General features: G+C 49.2%; 1 protein-coding gene across 1 annotated transcript in view; it reads right to left on the minus strand.

The window, feature by feature from the left end:
- Positions 1-17,247, minus strand: part of ACSF3 (acyl-CoA synthetase family member 3) — a 64,135-nt gene that overhangs the window by 41,248 nt on the left and 5,640 nt on the right. Inside the window, exons 2-3 of the mRNA XM_036275856.1 lie at positions 14,644-15,340; positions 13,227-13,382 (exon numbers count right to left, since the gene is read on the minus strand). Of these exons, the coding sequence (XP_036131749.1) occupies positions 13,227-13,382; positions 14,644-15,306 (819 nt within the window). The 5' untranslated portion in view covers positions 15,307-15,340. The remainder of the gene's footprint in view (positions 1-13,226; positions 13,383-14,643; positions 15,341-17,247) is intronic.

The raw sequence follows: 17,247 nt of genomic DNA on the forward strand, positions 1-17,247 counted from the left end.
CTACAATTTACATGGAAAGGCAAAGGAGGCAGACGAGTTAAAACGAACATGAAATGAAAGAACAAAGGTGGAGGACTCGCACTTCCCACTCCAAAACGTACTCTGAAACAGTGATCAGTGCAGTGTGATGCCGAGTAAGGCTGGACACAAGATCAATGGAACAGACGAGGGTTCAGAAATAAACCCATGAATTGGTAGCCATTTGATTTTTGAAAAAGAAGCCAAGTCACTTCAATGGGAGAAATAAAACTGATAAATAGATTTCATCAAATTAAAAAACATGTGTTTCAAAAGATACCAGTAATAAAATGAAGACAAGCCAGACTGGGAGAAAATATCTGCAAACCATGTATCTGATAAAGAACCTGTGTCCAGAATCTTTAAAGAACTCTTACAATTCAATAAGAAAACAGAAAACCCAATTTAAAATAGGCCACAGACCTGAATAGACAGTTCACCAAAGAAGATCTGTAGATGCAAATAAGACCATGAAAAAATGTTCCACATCACTCTGGCTGGTTTGGCTCAGCGGTTAGACCGTTGGCCTGCGGACCAGAGTCACAGGTTTGGTTCCACTAAGGGCACATACCTCGGTTGCAGTTTGTCCCCGGCCTCGGTTGGGGTCGTGTGGGTGGCAACCACTCAATGTGTCTCTCTCATGTCGATGTTTCTCTTTCTTCTTCCCTTTCTCCCTCCTACTCTATCCGAAGATAAATGCAGAAAGTGTCCTCAGGTGAGGATTAAAAAAAAAAAGAAAGAAAGAAATGCTCAATATCATTAGTCACTCGGGAAATGCAGATTAAAACCATAATGGGATACTTTATGTCTACTATAATAATAATTAAAAAAAAACAATAATCAAGTGAGGATGTGGGGAAAATGTACCATTCACATACTGCTGGCAAGAATGTAAACAATAGAGCACTTTGGAAAACAGTTGTCAGTTTGTTAAAACATTAAACATAACCCTGGCTGGTTTAGCTCAGTGGTTAGAGCATCAGCCCACGGACCAATGAGTCACAGGTTCGATTCTGGTCAAGGGCTCGTGCCTTGGTTGCAATTCGTCCCCGGCCTTGATTGGGGTCATGCGGGAAGCAACCATTAGATGTATCCCTTTCACAATGATGTTTCTCTCTCTCTCTCTCTCTCTCTCTCTCTCTTCCTCTTTCCCTCCCACTCTATCTGAACAAAAATGGAAAAATGTCCTTGAGAGAGGAAAAAAACAAAACAAAACTGTACACATAACTTTACCACACAAAGCAGCAATTCTACCCCTACACATCTATGTAAGGTAAATGAAAACATGTCCACACAAGAATATGTGTGCAAGTGTTCACAGCAGTAATATTCTTAACAGACAAAAATTGGAAGTGATCCAAATGCTCATCAAATGGTAAATGAGTGAACAAAATGTGGGACAGCTATACATATGATGCTATTCAGGAACCAAAGGAACAAACTACTAATACACACGGTACAACATGGATGAAACTCAAAGATGTTTTACAGAATGAAAGAAGCCAGACACAAAAGACTACATATATGATTCTGTTTACGTGCAAGGTGCAGAAAGGGAAAATCTACAGAGACAGAAGACAGTGGTTTTCCAAGGGCTGGTGTGGGAACAAGAATTGAGATAATGGTTGCACTACTCATTTATTAATTTATTTATTTAATTAATTTTTGTTACAGACGTTTCTCCTTTTCCCCCAACTGACACCCTCCTTCAGTTCTCCCTTCCCCAGCATTGTTGTCTATGTCCACTGGTTATGCTTATATGCATAAGTTCTTTGGTTTATCTCTTCCCTTCTCCCCCCCCCGCTCCCTCCTCTGAAGTTTGTCAGTCTGAACCCTAATTCTATGTCTCTGGGTCTATTCTGTTCATCATCTTATTTTGTTCATTATATTCTACAAATAAGTGAGATCATGTGCTATTTGTCTTTCTCTGACTGCCTTATTTCGCTTAGCATAATACTCTCCAGGTCCCTTCATATTGTCTCAAAGGATAAGAGATCTTTCTTTTTTACAGCTGCATAGTATTCCATTGTGTATATTACCACAGCTTTTTTATCCACTCATCTACTGATGAACACTTGGGCTGTTTCCAGATTTTGGCTATTGTAAATAGTGCTGAACAAAGGGGTACATATAGTCTTTCTGATTGGAGTTTCAGGATTCTTGGATATATCCTAGAAGTGGGATCACTGGGTCAAATGGCAGTTCAATTTTTAACTTTTTTGAGGAAACACCTTATTGCTTTCCATAGTGGCTGCACTAGTCTGCATTCCCATCAGCAGTGTACTAGAGCCCCCTTTTCTCCACAGCCTTGCCAATACTTGTTGTTTGATGATTTGTTGATGGCAGCCATTCTGACAGGTGTGAGGTGATACCTCATAGCCATTTTAATTTGCATCTCTCTGATGATTAGTGCACTACTCTTTAAATCATTTACAACAGGTGAATTTTATGGTATGTGAATTGCATCTGGAAAACTACGTTTTCCAAAAAGAGAAAATGCAGTAACATTCTCTGTGAAACAAGCTGAGAGAATCTGTCATCAGCACAGCTGCGCTGTAAGAACTAGCAAAGGAAGTTCTGCAGTCTGACGGGAAACAACCCAAGAGGGGAGCACAGACCTGGAGGAACATATGAAGAGCACCAGAAAAGGAAATACATGGGTTATTTAAAAAAAAAAAAAATTAAGAGCCCTGGCCGGTTTGGCTCAGGGATTAGAGCGTCAGCCCTGGGGACCAAAGAGTCACAGGTTCGAGTCCAGTCAAGGGCATGTACCTCAGCTGCAGTTTGGTCTCTGGCCCTGGTTGAGCTCGTGAGGAAGGCAATCAATCGATGTGTCTCTCTCACATTGATGTTTCTCTCTCGCCCCCCTCCCTCCCACTCTATTAAAAAACAAATTAAGGACTACTGACTGTTTAAAGTAACAATAATATCAATATATCATGAAGCTAAAGAAAGGAGATAATAAAGAAGTTAATGGAATAGAAAGTACAGGTGTATTAGAGAAAAATCAACAAAGTTGGTTCTTTGAAAAGATTAATAAAACTGATAAATTTCTAAAACAAGAATGATCAAGAAAAAGAATGAAAACATAAACTGCAATATCAGACATTTAAAGGAGACATCACTATAAATCTTAGAAACATGAAAAGGATGAGGAAAATTATAAACTATGCAAATAAATTAGACAATTCTGATAAAATAAACAACTTCCTTTAAAAATTAAAACTGACAGAAGGAGCAAAAAGGAAAATAACAAAAGTACTCTAGCTACTGAGGAAGCTGACTCCTTAACGACACCCCTTCCTGGAAAGGTCCAGTCTGGAGACGCGGTGATCCCACCAAACCCGAGAGGAAAGGGCAGGCCCGCCGGGCACCACCGCTCCCAGGCCGGGGAGGAGCACGGCCAGACGCGCGCGGAGCTGAGCACGGCCCTGCGCAGAAGCCCAGCAAGGACACCACCGAAAACTACGGGCCCGTGGTCCTCATAAACTAAGGTGCAAAACCCATTAAAAATATTAGCGAATCAAGCCTAGCAATCTATAAAAAGAATAACACATCAGAGCCAAGAAGTTTATTGAAGGATCATAAGATCAGGAAATGAGAAACATTAAAAACTTTAAGCAGTGTGACTAATAAACATGAACAAAATAAAGGGGGAGAGACATAAAGAATAAAGGGAGGAAACTCTATACAATCATTTCCACAGATAAAGGAAAATAACTTAATACTATTCAACCCACTGTATAATAAAAAGACACAAACATACAGTATCTACAAAATTCCACAGCTAACATCAGACTTCACAGTAAAATACGAATGCTTTCCCCAAGACTGAGAAGTCGGTGATGCCCACCATTACCACTCTCAAGTCAGATTTATCAACATTAAAAATTCTCTTTATTAAAAAACAGTTTAAAAAGTGAAACAACAAACCAGAGACTGGGGGAAAGATTCACAAAACCTTTGTGACAAAGATCTATTATCCAGAATATATAAAGAATACCTACAGATTAATAATAAAAAGAAACACAACACAATTTATAAATGGACTAAAGACTTCATGAAGCATTTCATACCAGAAAATCGCTGAATGACCAATAGTATATGAAAAGTGCTCATCACAGAAATACAATTAAAAAAATACATATATATATATATGTTTTTATTGATTTTAGAGAAAGGAAGGGAGTTGGAGAGAGAGATACACAGATGAGAGAGAAACATCAATCGGTGCCTCCTGCATGCCCCCTACTGGGGATCCAGCCTGCAACCTAGTGACCTTACAGTGCATGGGATGATGCTCAACCAACTGAACCACACTGGCCAGGGGAGAAAAGCACATATTAGTGACAATGAGGCAGCCTTACACACCCACTAGGATCACTGACATCTACGAAGCCTGACACTGCCCAGAGTTGGCAAAGTCGGGGAGCCCTGGCTCTCACACTGCTGACAAGTGCACAGAACAGACAGCCACTTTGGAAACACATGACCCTACGACCCAATAATTCCACCCCTGGGTATTTACCCAAAAGAAATGAAAACATACATCTGCAAAAAGGCTTATCTGAGAATGTTCCCAGCAACTTTATTCATAAAGTCCAAAACATAAACGACCCAAATGTCCACCAACAGGAGAATGGACGAACAGTGGGATCCTTGGTAATAAAAAGGAACTAACCGCGCCCTGGCCGGTTTGGCTCAGCAGTTAGAGTGTTGACCCGCAGACCGGAGAGTCCCAAGTTCAGTTCCCACTAAGGGCACATACCTCGGTTGCAGTTTGTCCCCGGCCTGGTTGGGGTCACATGGGTGGCAACCACTTGAAGTGTCTCTTTCACATGGATGTTTCTCTCTCTCTCTTCCTCCTTCCCTCCCTCCCACTCTATCTGAAGATAAATGCAAAAGTGTCCTTGGGTGAGGATTAAAAAAAAAAAGGAACTAACTGCTGATATATGCAACATGGATAAATCTCAAAATATTATGCTCAGCGAAAAAAGTGAGTCACAGAGTACAAACACTGTGGTTCCATTATATGCAAAGTTCAAGAGCAGGTAAATAAAAGTATAGCAATAAAAACCAGAAGAGGTGGCTGTCTCGAGTAGGAAGAAGACTGGAAGGACTTGTGAGAGAACTTCTGGGGTGTGGGAATGTCTTATATCCTGACCTGGGGGTGTATTACACAGGTGTATTCATTAACACCTGGTAAGACTATGCCCGGTACTAGGTGTAGTGGAGACAGTGATGTCTGAATGAAAATTGGAAGAGACATTGAAAATACTATACCTGGGGAAAAATAAACAAACCAATAAACCAAACATACTAAGCCACACACTCAGATCTATGCATTTCACTTCACGGGCACTACACCTCGAACACAACCCCTGAGTGGCTAAAACTGACAAGACGACCTGTGGGTAGGATGTGGGTAACTGGAACACTCACACCCTGCTGGTGGGAGGATGAAACAGGCAACTACTTTGGAGAACCCTTTGGTGTGCAACCAAAACTAAATGTACCTCCAGCCCAGCTGGTATCTAGCACAGTAGGCACAGATCCAAGAGAAATGTCCACAGAAAGGTCTGCATGAGAGAGTTCCCAGCAGCTTTATCCACAATCTCCCCAAACTGGAAACAACCCAGTGTCCTTCAACAGCAGAATGGATCGACTGTGGCCTATCACACAGCACAGCAACACAAAAAAAGAACAAAGGAGCCCTGGCCGGTTTGGCTCAGCGGTTAGAGCGTTGGCCAGCGGTCCAGAGAGACCCGGGTTCGGTTCCCGCTAAGGGCATGTACCTTGGTTGCAGTTTGTCCCCGGCCCTGGTTGGGTTGTGCAGGTGGCAGCCACTCGATGTGTCCCTTTCACATCGATGTTTCTCTCTCTCTCTCTCTCTCTCTCTCCCCCTCCCTCCCACTCTACCTGAACAAAAAATGCAAAAATGTTCTCGGGTGAGGATAAAAAAAAAAAAGAACAAAGGACAACTGCTGCAATGCAAGGAAAACACTGTGAAGTAGTATGATGAACTAGAAGGCACAAAAGAACACACACTGCCAAGTCTATTTGCATGAAGAACATGTAACACTTATAAAATGAAACAATGGTGACAGAGCCAGACCAGCATTACCTCTGGTGCATGGGGGTGTAGGGTGATGATGAGAAAGAGCACGAGAGAGCATTCTGGAGCGATGTGAGTGTCTCCATCTTATCTGGGTGGTAACTGTTACACAGATGTGTACATAGATAGAAATGCATCAGCTGCATCCTTCGTTTACATGCATTTACTGTATGTAAATCTTACCTCACCTAAAATGAGAAGCCATGACACTTCCCATCTTATAAACCCCAATGAATTAACAGCTCTAGGTAGTAAGCATCACGAAATGAGAAACAACCAGGCAATTGTGTCCCTGCTGGAGGAACACAAATACCACCTCTCAAGACTCCTTCTCACCAAAACAAAACATAAAGCCCAAGTCTTATCATGCTTCCAGATCAGATGACCAGTTTTCAGAAAACACAGGGGATAGGGACACATGTTAAATGACACCACAAGGATGCAATCCAAAAAACTGAGAAAGTCTACTCAACACACGGCTTAATTCCTTTTTTTTTTCCTTTATTGATTTTAGAGAGAGAAAGAGAGAGATAGAAACATCGATGAGAGAGAACATCGAATGACCATCTCCTGCATGCCCCTCTGGGGATTGGGCCCACAACCTGGGCATGTGGCCTGACCGGGAATCGAACTGGCAACCTCTTGGTGTATGGGTCGATGCTCAACCACTGAGCCACACCAGCCAGGCTGGCCTGATTTCTTAAGCAAAAAAGCGCAAGGAAAAGATGGAGGGGCCACCTGCATGTGAAGTGACAGAGGTGGCAGTGTCAATGAGCTCAAGGCAGGAGTAGTTTAGGTCTCATTCAAACAGACCTAAGAAATGAGGACAGTGACGGCATTGATGGTCACATGACATTAAGGGATTCCTGCTCATTACCTCATCGTGTCGTTCACTCTGAGAAAAAGCGTCCCTACCTTTTAGAGATGCTAAAATGACGTGCTATCTGGGATTTGTTTAACAATATAATCCTGAGCTGGGAAAGCATGTGTCTAGGAGAAACAAGAACAGTTCTGATTGATCACTGTTGAAGCTGGGCGATGGCATATGGGTATTCATTTATTTTTCTTGTAGATGTCTGAAACATAACTTTTAAAGTTTTAAGACTACAATGAAAAGAGGGGTTAAACTTGGTTTTCTCTCTAAGGGCCCTTAAAACTCACATCCTATAATTCTTTACAAGCAAAGAAGTGAGCTAATGTTATTTACAATAAAAATATTAACAACTCATGTAAAAGCAATCCACATTTGGAATGACCCAAGGGTTCATTTATGTTAACACCATTCCCATTTTTCTATTGCTGAGTAGACAGGAAATCAGTGTGTACAGAAATGAGAAGCTAAGATTTTTTCTTTTCTATATTTTTACGTGGCCCTAGTGGGAACCGAACCTGGGACTCTGGTCCGCAGGGTGACACTCCAACCGCTGAGCCAAACCAGCCAGGGCAGAAGCTAAGATTTTTTTAAAATGTGGTCATGAAGTGCTCTTCCCTACAGTCACACTTCCTACGCTCAGTCGAGAGGAGATAAAACCTAATGGCTCAGAGTCACCGCACACGGAGCAGCGGGCCAGCAGTGAAAACGAAGCTGGCCTTAGTCAAGCCACAGAGACGAAGCCACCGACAGGCCGCCTCACTCCCCCAGGAGCAGCTATGACCTTGCCCAAGCCCTTCAGCTTGTCTTCTCACAACATGACATCAATTTGGACTAACTCCCTCCAGTCCCTTCCAAGCTCTGAAATGCAGATTTGCTAGAAACTCTGCGTGGCATCCTAATTCCCACTGGCTCACAAAGAAATGCAGGGCGGCTGCCACCTGCCACCAGGGAGTGTGGGGCCTGGAGGAGCGTGGCCAAGTGGACACACTGGACACCATTCGGGCTTCCTGAGCGTTGATACCCTGAGCTGGCTGAGGAGCAGCCTCAGGGCCCCCATCTCCTTCTCGCCCATTGCGCTTTTAGGGGTGAGCCACTGGGTTGTGCTTCGTGTGGCCGACCTGTGTGTAGACCCCACCACCACCGAGTTCTGATGACACCTTGGCCTGGGCCTGGGCCTGACTCCACTCACCAAGGGCTTCCCTATTACCATGAGCACTTGGACGAGAGGGCACAGAACGGCCAAGAATTAAACTGCACACGTCCCAGGCATGGCACGTCCTCTTTGTGCTCTGGCATGAGAGGAAGGACAGGCCTCGTGAGCCCTCCGTGCACTCTGGGGACCTGCGGTCCTGGCCAGGCCTCCTCCACTGGCCACACACGTGGGGCTTTCCACAGGAGGCCACGGGAAGGACGGAGCTCAGTCAGCCGAATGAAGGACGGTAACTGGTCATCAATGCAGACATCCGACCCTGGCACAGAGACATCCACCTGGAGCCGCACGCAGCTGGAAAGGCCTCGCCGTTTTTAGATTCACTCAGATCAGCCATGCTGTTCCTACACATTGGTAACTTAAGAATCAGAGCTCTGGGGGATCCCTCTCTGAGCCCTACATTTCATTAGTGAAACCATTTCTACCTGCTCTGATGCAGCTGTTACAACAAGACCAAGCGACAGTTCCCAAATCAGGCTGCCGGTAGCTGGGGTACTGCCGGGCATCAGATGTGAGGGTCCAGGTATCTCTTTTACTCACCACACCCCCAGTGTGACCATGCTGTGCAGCCAGTACTGAAAACCCGGAGTTAGGCCCCGGCCGGCGGTACCGCCATGCAGAGCCCACCAAGGACGGGACTGACGGAAGGTCAGAAACTGCAGCAAACACTCACCGGCTTAAAGCAACGACACCCACAGATGAAACCATCACCCATTTCTTGGGTGATTCTACACAACACACAGGAAGGGGTTCTTGTTCTGTGTTTAAGGTGCTCTGGCCAAAATCTGGCAACAAGGGAAGACATTCCACAATGAAAGACCGGAGATGGGCAGACAGGTGATGTCTGGCTCTGAAGACCTGTGAGCACCGCCTTCCCTGGTGACCCCCAGACTGTGGAGCAGATGTGAGGTGTGAGCACCTCCTGCCCAGTGACCCCATCCTGTGGAACAGATCTAGGGGACTAGTGTAGCATACTGTTCTTTGCTTCCCTTCCCCAAACTCTGCCTGTACCTTGGTACACACATTGCCTGAAAACACACCCACACAACCACTTCAACACGATCCAGTTTCTCAGATCCCAGAATAAACTTTGGCTACAGGTCAGCACGGAAGCACGTTTACCCACAGGAAATGGTGTCCTGGGCAGGGGTGCGGCCTCAACAGAACGCACTGGTGGTTTCCCCAGCCGCCAGCACGGCAGAGCCCCTGCCCTTGAGCAGGTGCCCAGCAAGGCCACAGAGAGTGAGCGCCAGCCCCGCGGCCCTGCCCTGATTTAGTACTCCTGCTGCTGGATCCCAAGGAAGTCGGCCAGAGCGAAGTCGTTTGAGACAAGAAATCGATCGAGACTCTGGACAGCTCATCAACAGCCAGACTTTGTTCTTCAGGGGTGACATCGGGCAGTTTGCCCATCCATCTTTCTGGCTGTCCTCCGAGTCACTGTCACCTCATCAGTCAGCCTCGCAGGACGTGACGGCCCGTCACCCCACTGTTAGCATGCGTTTTCTTCAGCAGGATGACCTTCGGACCTTCGGATGTGTGACTTAAACACCACTGCAGGTTTCTGGTCACCCCCTTCCATTGCTTTACACAAATTCCTTAAACACAAGCTTAAACAAAACCTCAATATTTAATAAAAGCATTTTACTAATATAAATGTCTAACTTCACAACAGTTCAGGGTTGCAATCTTTTATCGACGACCACATCAAATTTGTTTTGATATTTAGTTGTGCTGCAGTTTTAAGAAATTCCAAGGTGGTGCCAAGAACCACAAAGGGCTGAGCTGACCCTCCCTGCGAGCTGCCCTGGTGGCCTCTCACCCCCAGCACCTCACAGGAGAAAGGAGCATCCTGATGACAGACCACGGCCCTCCGTGCTCAGAGCAGAGCGGGCTCGGTGGGCGAGGCACCATTTGCTTCCCGGCCCCTAGCTGGGCCCTTGTGGAGAGGCGGGAGAAGGCCCAAGAAGCCAAAGACACAAAACCGGAGCTCTGGGAGCAGATATGAAAACCCTGTGGGTTTTCCCCCTTGGAGTGCTGACTTGTCCAAGATGCACTCTCATTTTCACAACATCTAAGCTACACAGGGGCACATCCACAAAGTCAATTCCATCAAGCTTTACACCAGCAAGACCACCTCAGAGAGTGGAACACCAAGGTGGCAGGTGGGGCCTCCCGCAAGCCAAGGATGAGGTTCTCTGCCATGTTTCCACGTGAACCTCCCACAGCCAAGGACACCAATGAGCCCATCCATGCACACACCATCCATGGCCCCGGCCAGGAGCACAACAGGCCAATCCTGCTGCCCTGGTCTTTATCAACATGCACAAACCCAGAGCTTCACAGAGAAGCTCACGGCTTTAAGGGGCTCTGGTCATGGATTTTAAGTAGACAATAGTGTTACACTGTATTTATGCTCTGATTTCAGAGGGGTTGATACAGCAAAACTCTATTAAACAAATAACCTCTCCCTAAAGTTTCTCCCCATATGCTTGTTGCACAAACCAAGCTGGTCATGATGATATTTAAAAAAAGCAAGACAGGCTGTGGAGAGGGGTGTGAACCTGCCACCCAGCAGTGTGTCCCCACGGTCCATACAGCCAGGGGGGAAGTGAGAGGCCCGAGAGCCCAGGCATCCCAGTGAGAGCCATCGTTCATCCACCCGTTCACGGACACTCTGACCCTCGATGCTCTAATCCCCGGGGACATTCCGAGAACTGAAGGAAAACCTGTGCCCTTAGGGTTGACCTAGGAGGAGATGATTCTATGGCCTCAAGGTGGTCAGCGCTACGGTAAGTGCAGGGTCAGGGCAGGATCGGAGGGACGGTGCAGTGTTGAGCGGCCGGGGCCCTGCTGAGTGACGTGCGGGCAGACTTACAGAGGCGAGCGAGCCGAGGGCAGGCTGAGGGTCCGCAGAGACAGCGCTGACTGGGGGGGGTGGCACAGACAGAAGGGCAGCCAGCGCAGCTGGAGCAAAATGGTGAGGGTGGGAGAGGTGAGAAGGGGCAAGGCCTGGCGCAGCTAGGAGGCGGCCAGCTACAAGTCCTTCCCACTTCTTCTCCCATTCCGGGGAGCAAAGGCCTGCTCAGCTTGTTCCTCCACTGCTGTGCCAGCCCCACAGAGCATCCCTGCCAGGTCTGCTGGGCACTCCTGTGGCTCCCGAAGCAGGGCTGGGAACGAGGGCTCTGCAATGCCCACCTGCGAAGTCTGTCAGTGACGGGCTCGGCCACTGGGCTCTGCGTCAGGGCGGGACCTACTCTCCCTGTTTACGGGGGATCTGGAGACAGCTCTCCCTCCTTTGCCCCAGTAATCAACCACCGCTGGAGTGTGGACAGACGGAACCCACGAGCACTCTGTGCGGGGGGAGCAGCGTGCAGAAACTTACACAAGGAGGAGGCTTCCCTGTGTGCCACCCTGGTCCCGGGGAGGCCTCCACGTGGATGGAGAACTAGGGGTCTTGGAGAGCCCAGAGCACTGCTGCATTCTGCACAAGCCTCGCAGTCAGGTGCAGCCTCCCTGCCCGTGGCTACCCCACGTGCCCTCTGCAGCCACTCCTGCCAAGCAGACAACAGCCTCAGATGCTGCTCCCCAACCCCACCCCCAGTCCTCCCTTCGGTGCAGCGATCCATGGGCTGGGGTGGGGGCAGTGCTGAGAACCGCAGGCTTGGTTGGAAGGGCCCTCAGTCAGAGCCCCACAGTGAAAGGAGGTGGGGGAGGTGGCCTGGCCTCTGGGCCAGGAGGCCGTGTGTAGGTCTTTGTCCTTAAAGGTGAACAGTGCCTCAGCACCATGCCCTGAGAGGCATCTTTAAGCTGCAGACTCTCCGTTCATCTAAAAACATTAAGAGTCCTGCAGCTGAAAAATAAAACACAAGAAGATGAAGACAGAGGTCAGTGGCTGAAGGAGGGAAGTCCCGGAGCCCCTATCCCAGAGCTGGCCTGGGCTCTCAGGACAGGGTCTGAAAGGCTCCGGGGGAGTTGCACACCAGGTCACACGGGCCAAGTGGCAGTGGCAGATCCCAGGTCCTTTCCCCTTCAAAGCAGTGTCCTTCATGGCTGTGCTCTGCTCAGTAGTGCCAGCTCCACTCCCACTTCCCTCTCCATGTAGCCACAACCACACGTCCCCTCCCCCGTGACCTCACAGCACGTTGGGAAGGAACAACCTGCTAAAAAGGAGACAAGCAAAGAAACTAACAAAGAGCCCCCAGCTGGACCATCTGCACCAGAACTGCTGGAAGCCAGTGTGGTTGGCTGAAGAACGGCCCCAAAATGTTCCTCTTCTCCAGGGGTGTGATCCTCATGTTGTAGAAGGGATCTGCAGGTGTGATTAAGTTAAGGATGTTGAGATAAGGAGGCTGCCCTGGATATCTGGGCAAGCCCACTGTGATCATGGGGTCCCTAAGGGAGGGAGACAGAGGGAGAGGTGAGCACAGAAGCAGAGACTGAAGTGACATAGCCACAAGGCAAGAATGTGGTGCCTCTATTTTTTTTTTTTTTTATCCTCACCCGAGGACATTTTTCCATTTTTTACTCAGATAGAGCAGGAAGGAGAGAGAGGAAGAGAGAGAAACATCGAAGTGAAAGGGACACATCGAGTGGCCACCCACACGACCCAACCAGGGCCGGGGACAAACTGCAGCCAAGGTACATGCCCTTAGCGGGAACCGAACCCGGGTCTCTGTGGACCGCAGGCTGATGCTCTAACCGCTGAGCCAAACCGGCCAGGGCTGTGGTGCCTCTATTAACTGGAAGAGGCAAGAACAGGTTCTCCCCTGGAGCCTCCAGGTGGAATCAGCCCTGCCAACCCCTTGACTTTAGCTCCATGAGACTCATTTTGGACATGTGACTTTCAGACTGTAAGAGGATAAGAGTGGGCTGTTTTAAACCCCCAGACTGGGATCATTTGTTATAGTGGCAACAGAACACTTACACCATTGGCAGAGTTTACGAGAGAGGAAGGAGCCTGGTCCTCAGGTGCCCAATCTGGCCAGGCCGAGAGCTGGTCCCCAACTTACCAGCTCGGCGTTGAACTCTGGGAGCATCACACAGGTGGCTCCCACCCAGAGTGGACAGAGCAGCTTGTTGACCACGCCGTGGACGTGGTGCAGTGGGAGGACATGAAGGATCACATCGTCTTGAGTCCACGCCCACTTGTGGACCAGCCCGGTCACCTGCAGGACAATAGCACAGCCTCAGACGGAGGGAAGCCGCCATGCAGATGGAGGAACTCCGAGGGGGCCTCCCAGCTGAGGGTGGGGAGAGGAGGCTCATTCTTTGTTAGCCCATCTTTAATGGCATCTACTGAGGACTATGCTTTACCCACTAGCCCTCTGTTGGAGAATAGAGGCACATAGTCAGGGGCTTGAGTCAGTGCGAAAGGGTCTTTGATTCGGTGTCTGTGGCCTCTGCAAACACTCTTGATGGCTCTTCCCCCAGGTGGTCAGAGGTGCAATTTCAGCTCTAACAGGCCCTGGGACTTGGGTCCTCACCAGAGGCCAGTGCTGTATCCAGTGCCCACCCTTCGAAGCCTGTCTGAGCTTCCTGGCACTTCCAGCACCACCCTCAGCTCAGCCGTGAAGGAACCCAGAGCTGGGTGTTCCAGGCACACCCTCCGCTTATACTGAGAAGCAGCAGGAGACTCGCCCAGCTGAGTCACCACTGAGCACACTGTCCTGCATGCCTCGGTGCCCGCTCTGTGCAAGAGACGGCCTCTCCAGACGGAAAGTATGTCCTCTAGGAGGTACAGGTGATAGATCAATCGTGCTCCCTTGCAGCCAGCCTGGATAGTTTACTGCTGACTCACGGGACTGAGTTAGCCTAAATTCAATGGCACTGACCTCCTTCTTCTTGTGGTTTGAGTTTCTGTTTTATCCTACTGCTCCTACTGTATAATAGTCTTTAATTTGCATGGAATAGTTTTTTGGAAGGAAGAAAGGTACAAATTACAGATAAATAACGTGGCTGGGGTTTTGCAAAGACGGTAACTAAGGCTACAGAGCACAAAAGTAACACCCAAGACACGGGCACATGTGAATTCCTTCCTGCTTTCAGGTGTCACAAACAAGCCCCATTTAGGTGCTGATCACACATCCTGATATTTGCTTTGCGCTCATCTCTGAAGAGCACCTTAACGTCATGTCCAGTGGTCCAATCTGTCCTGCACATGCCACACTGCCCGGGGGGAGCCCCTCGATGGGCTGAGTGTTGCAGCCCCTCAGCCCTTTCCCAGGAGCTGCCCTACATGGTTGAGTGGACTGCTGCTCACATGACCCTTCACTGCCGCATGTTTCGGGGAGGGTCGCTAGGATGGTGACAGCTGTGAATGGCCCTACAGAAAGTACACGAACACCACACCATCCCCATCAGCCGTGCCGTAACTGTGTCGATGACTGCCGGACCCTCCCCACAGCGGTGGCCCACGCAAGCACTCACCACAGCCCCGATGTTGTGGTGGGTGCTCAGGACACCCTTGGGCCTCCCTGTGGTCCCACTGGTGTAGATGATCATGGCGCCCCGGTCTCTCCAGTCTCGCTCTGGCACCTCCCCCGCCCCGTGCTCTTCGGCTGCCCCATTATAGACTGCAGGTGGGAGAGGCAGGAGCGGGACCCCCAGCTTCCTGACCACTGGACCCAGGAGCTCCACGTATTCTTGGCCAGCAAGGACCACAGAGCTCCGGGAGTCTTGGATGAAGTACTCCAGGTCGGCCTGGGGGTGCTTCCTGTAGAGAGGGACAGCGATGCCACCGCTCATCCAGGAGGCCCACTGCGAGACCACGTAGGAGACGTCATTGGAGCACATAAAGGAGACCCTCTCCTCCTTCAGGTCCTGGCCGGCACACTCACGGAGCCTGCAGATCTCCTGGGCCAGGCGGAGGCTGCGGCAGTACAGGTCCTTGTACGTGTGGCGGCCATGCTGGTCAACGAGGGCCACTCTGTCTCCAAAGGCCAGGGCCCGGGTGAACACGGGGGCACTCTTGAAAGAGCGGGCTTCGAGGGCTACGTGCAGAGGGCGGCTTCCTCCACGTCTTAAGGGAGCCATCTGGCGGGAGACCACTGCACAGACTAGGCGACACGCGGACATCACTCTGGGCGGCATTGACAAACATCCGCTTGGTTTCCCTGGGGCGGGGCTAGAAGAGGAAGTGAGGGCATCACATGTTACTGTGCCTGACCGGGTCCTAATTCACCCAAAGATTTAAACCACCCAACCAGACCAAGTTGGCCTAACTTTCCATCGTAAGGGAACATTCTAAATAGGATATGCTGACTCTCACAATATACCACCTTTGGCATTTAAATGCCCAACATGTAATCTCATTAGCTTAAGGATTTCAAAAACATAAGAGTCTAAAACAATGAGCTAAACTAGGAAAACCAAGGAGAAGCACATAGAATTCAATGCACTTGTGGGGAAGCGGGAAAATTCCTTTTTCCCTCCTCTGGTTCTTTTGGCTAGACAGATCATCAACAAGAGACAGACTGAGCAGGAAAAATCAAATTTAATTTCATGTGCACGGGACCCCCACATACATGAGAAAGTCAGAGACCCTGCATATATAAGAGGTTCAGAGACAGAAAAGAAAATGAGGTAAATATGACATTCTGAGCTAAGGATGAGGTAAGGTAACTTGGGGCTTTAGAAGGTCATTGCTGGATAAGAGCAGAGGGTCAGTAAATAGAAGTTTGCCCTGTCCTATACATAGGTCAGAAAATGTCATCTCTGAAAATCCCTTCTTATAGGCAATTGATAAATTCAAATCCTCTAGAGAGTTCAGAGGGGTGGGGGTGGGGACAGCAGGAGTTTCTCTCAAGCCCACAAGGTCTCAGTTGCCTTTAGCTCCAAATAGGCCATGTACCAGAGGCACATCTTGGGGTGGCTCATTCTGAACCCCCATATACTTAAGGTAAATTCTGAAACATTGTTTTTAGAAACCTGAGCCTGGGAAGACTAGCGAGGAGGGATGAGCACCAAGGGCCACTAAGCCCGTGCTCTCCCTCAGCAGGCGAGTCTGGAGGACGAGGGGTCCCACAGACTCAGGCCTTGAGTCTGCTCTCAAACGCTTCCCCAACCATGAACACTTGGGAACCTGGTGACGTGCAAGGTCTTAAATAAAGCAAGTTCATGTGTCTGAAGACTTTCCATCTGTTTTTTTTTAAAGCTGAAACATAATTCTTTCCTCTCTCCTCCAAAACATAACTACTAAATAATGACCAAAACGGTCAGCAAGAAGTGAGAACTCACTGGGGAGGCTGTGAACAGCTGACTTCCCACTAGAATTCTTTGGAGCCGGAGACAGAAGAGACCTGGGGAGGGGCCCTGGTCCATCCCCAGCCCCTGCCTTCGAGAGCAGTCCTGACTCTGGGCTCACGGTCCACTCTAGGACACTTCCCCACAGCGACAGGCCCACAAGGAAGCTCGCACTTTCCAAACTGCTTCTGCACTGATGGCAATTTATAACTGAAGTCTAGCTCAGTTCAAGAGGTCAGGAGCCCACCTGCTACCCTAGGCTCTTCACTACCAGCATAATTGAAAACGGGTCCCTCCCAGTGCCAGCGCAGCCTATTAAGGTTAATGACCACTTGCCCTGGTTTGAAATCCCCGATTTCACAGCTCCTTCAGGAATCACTCCGCCCGTTACAGCCTCTGGAGCTAAGAGTGGCCGCTGCTCCCCCTCCCTGAGCACCTGCTGGCCTCCGCTCCTCTCTCAGCTTCGACTGTGGCTCTGGGTCAGAGCAGCATCCGTGACAGGGAGCTGAGGAGTGGGCCAGCTGAGTTGTTCCTGGAGGGTCGGGGCAGGCACAGGGACCCTAGAGGGTGCTTCCGAATGCCAGGGGCTGACAGGATGCCTTCCAGTGGGCCATCCAGTAACACTGGAGAATAAAAGCTATACCCCCCCCGCCCCAACAGGTCCTGAAAATCAAGGAAGGCCAGGAATCACCAGCAGGCAGCCCTGCCCCGAGGAGGTGCCCAGGCTGCCCCAGGGCTGGCGCTGCCTCCTTCAGAGTTCTCTCTCCGTCTTCCACACCCGAGTCAGGG

This window comes from Molossus molossus, unplaced genomic scaffold (assembly GCF_014108415.1).
Source record: "Molossus molossus isolate mMolMol1 unplaced genomic scaffold, mMolMol1.p scaffold_m16_p_21, whole genome shotgun sequence".
NCBI classification, from domain to species: domain Eukaryota; kingdom Metazoa; phylum Chordata; class Mammalia; order Chiroptera; family Molossidae; genus Molossus; species Molossus molossus.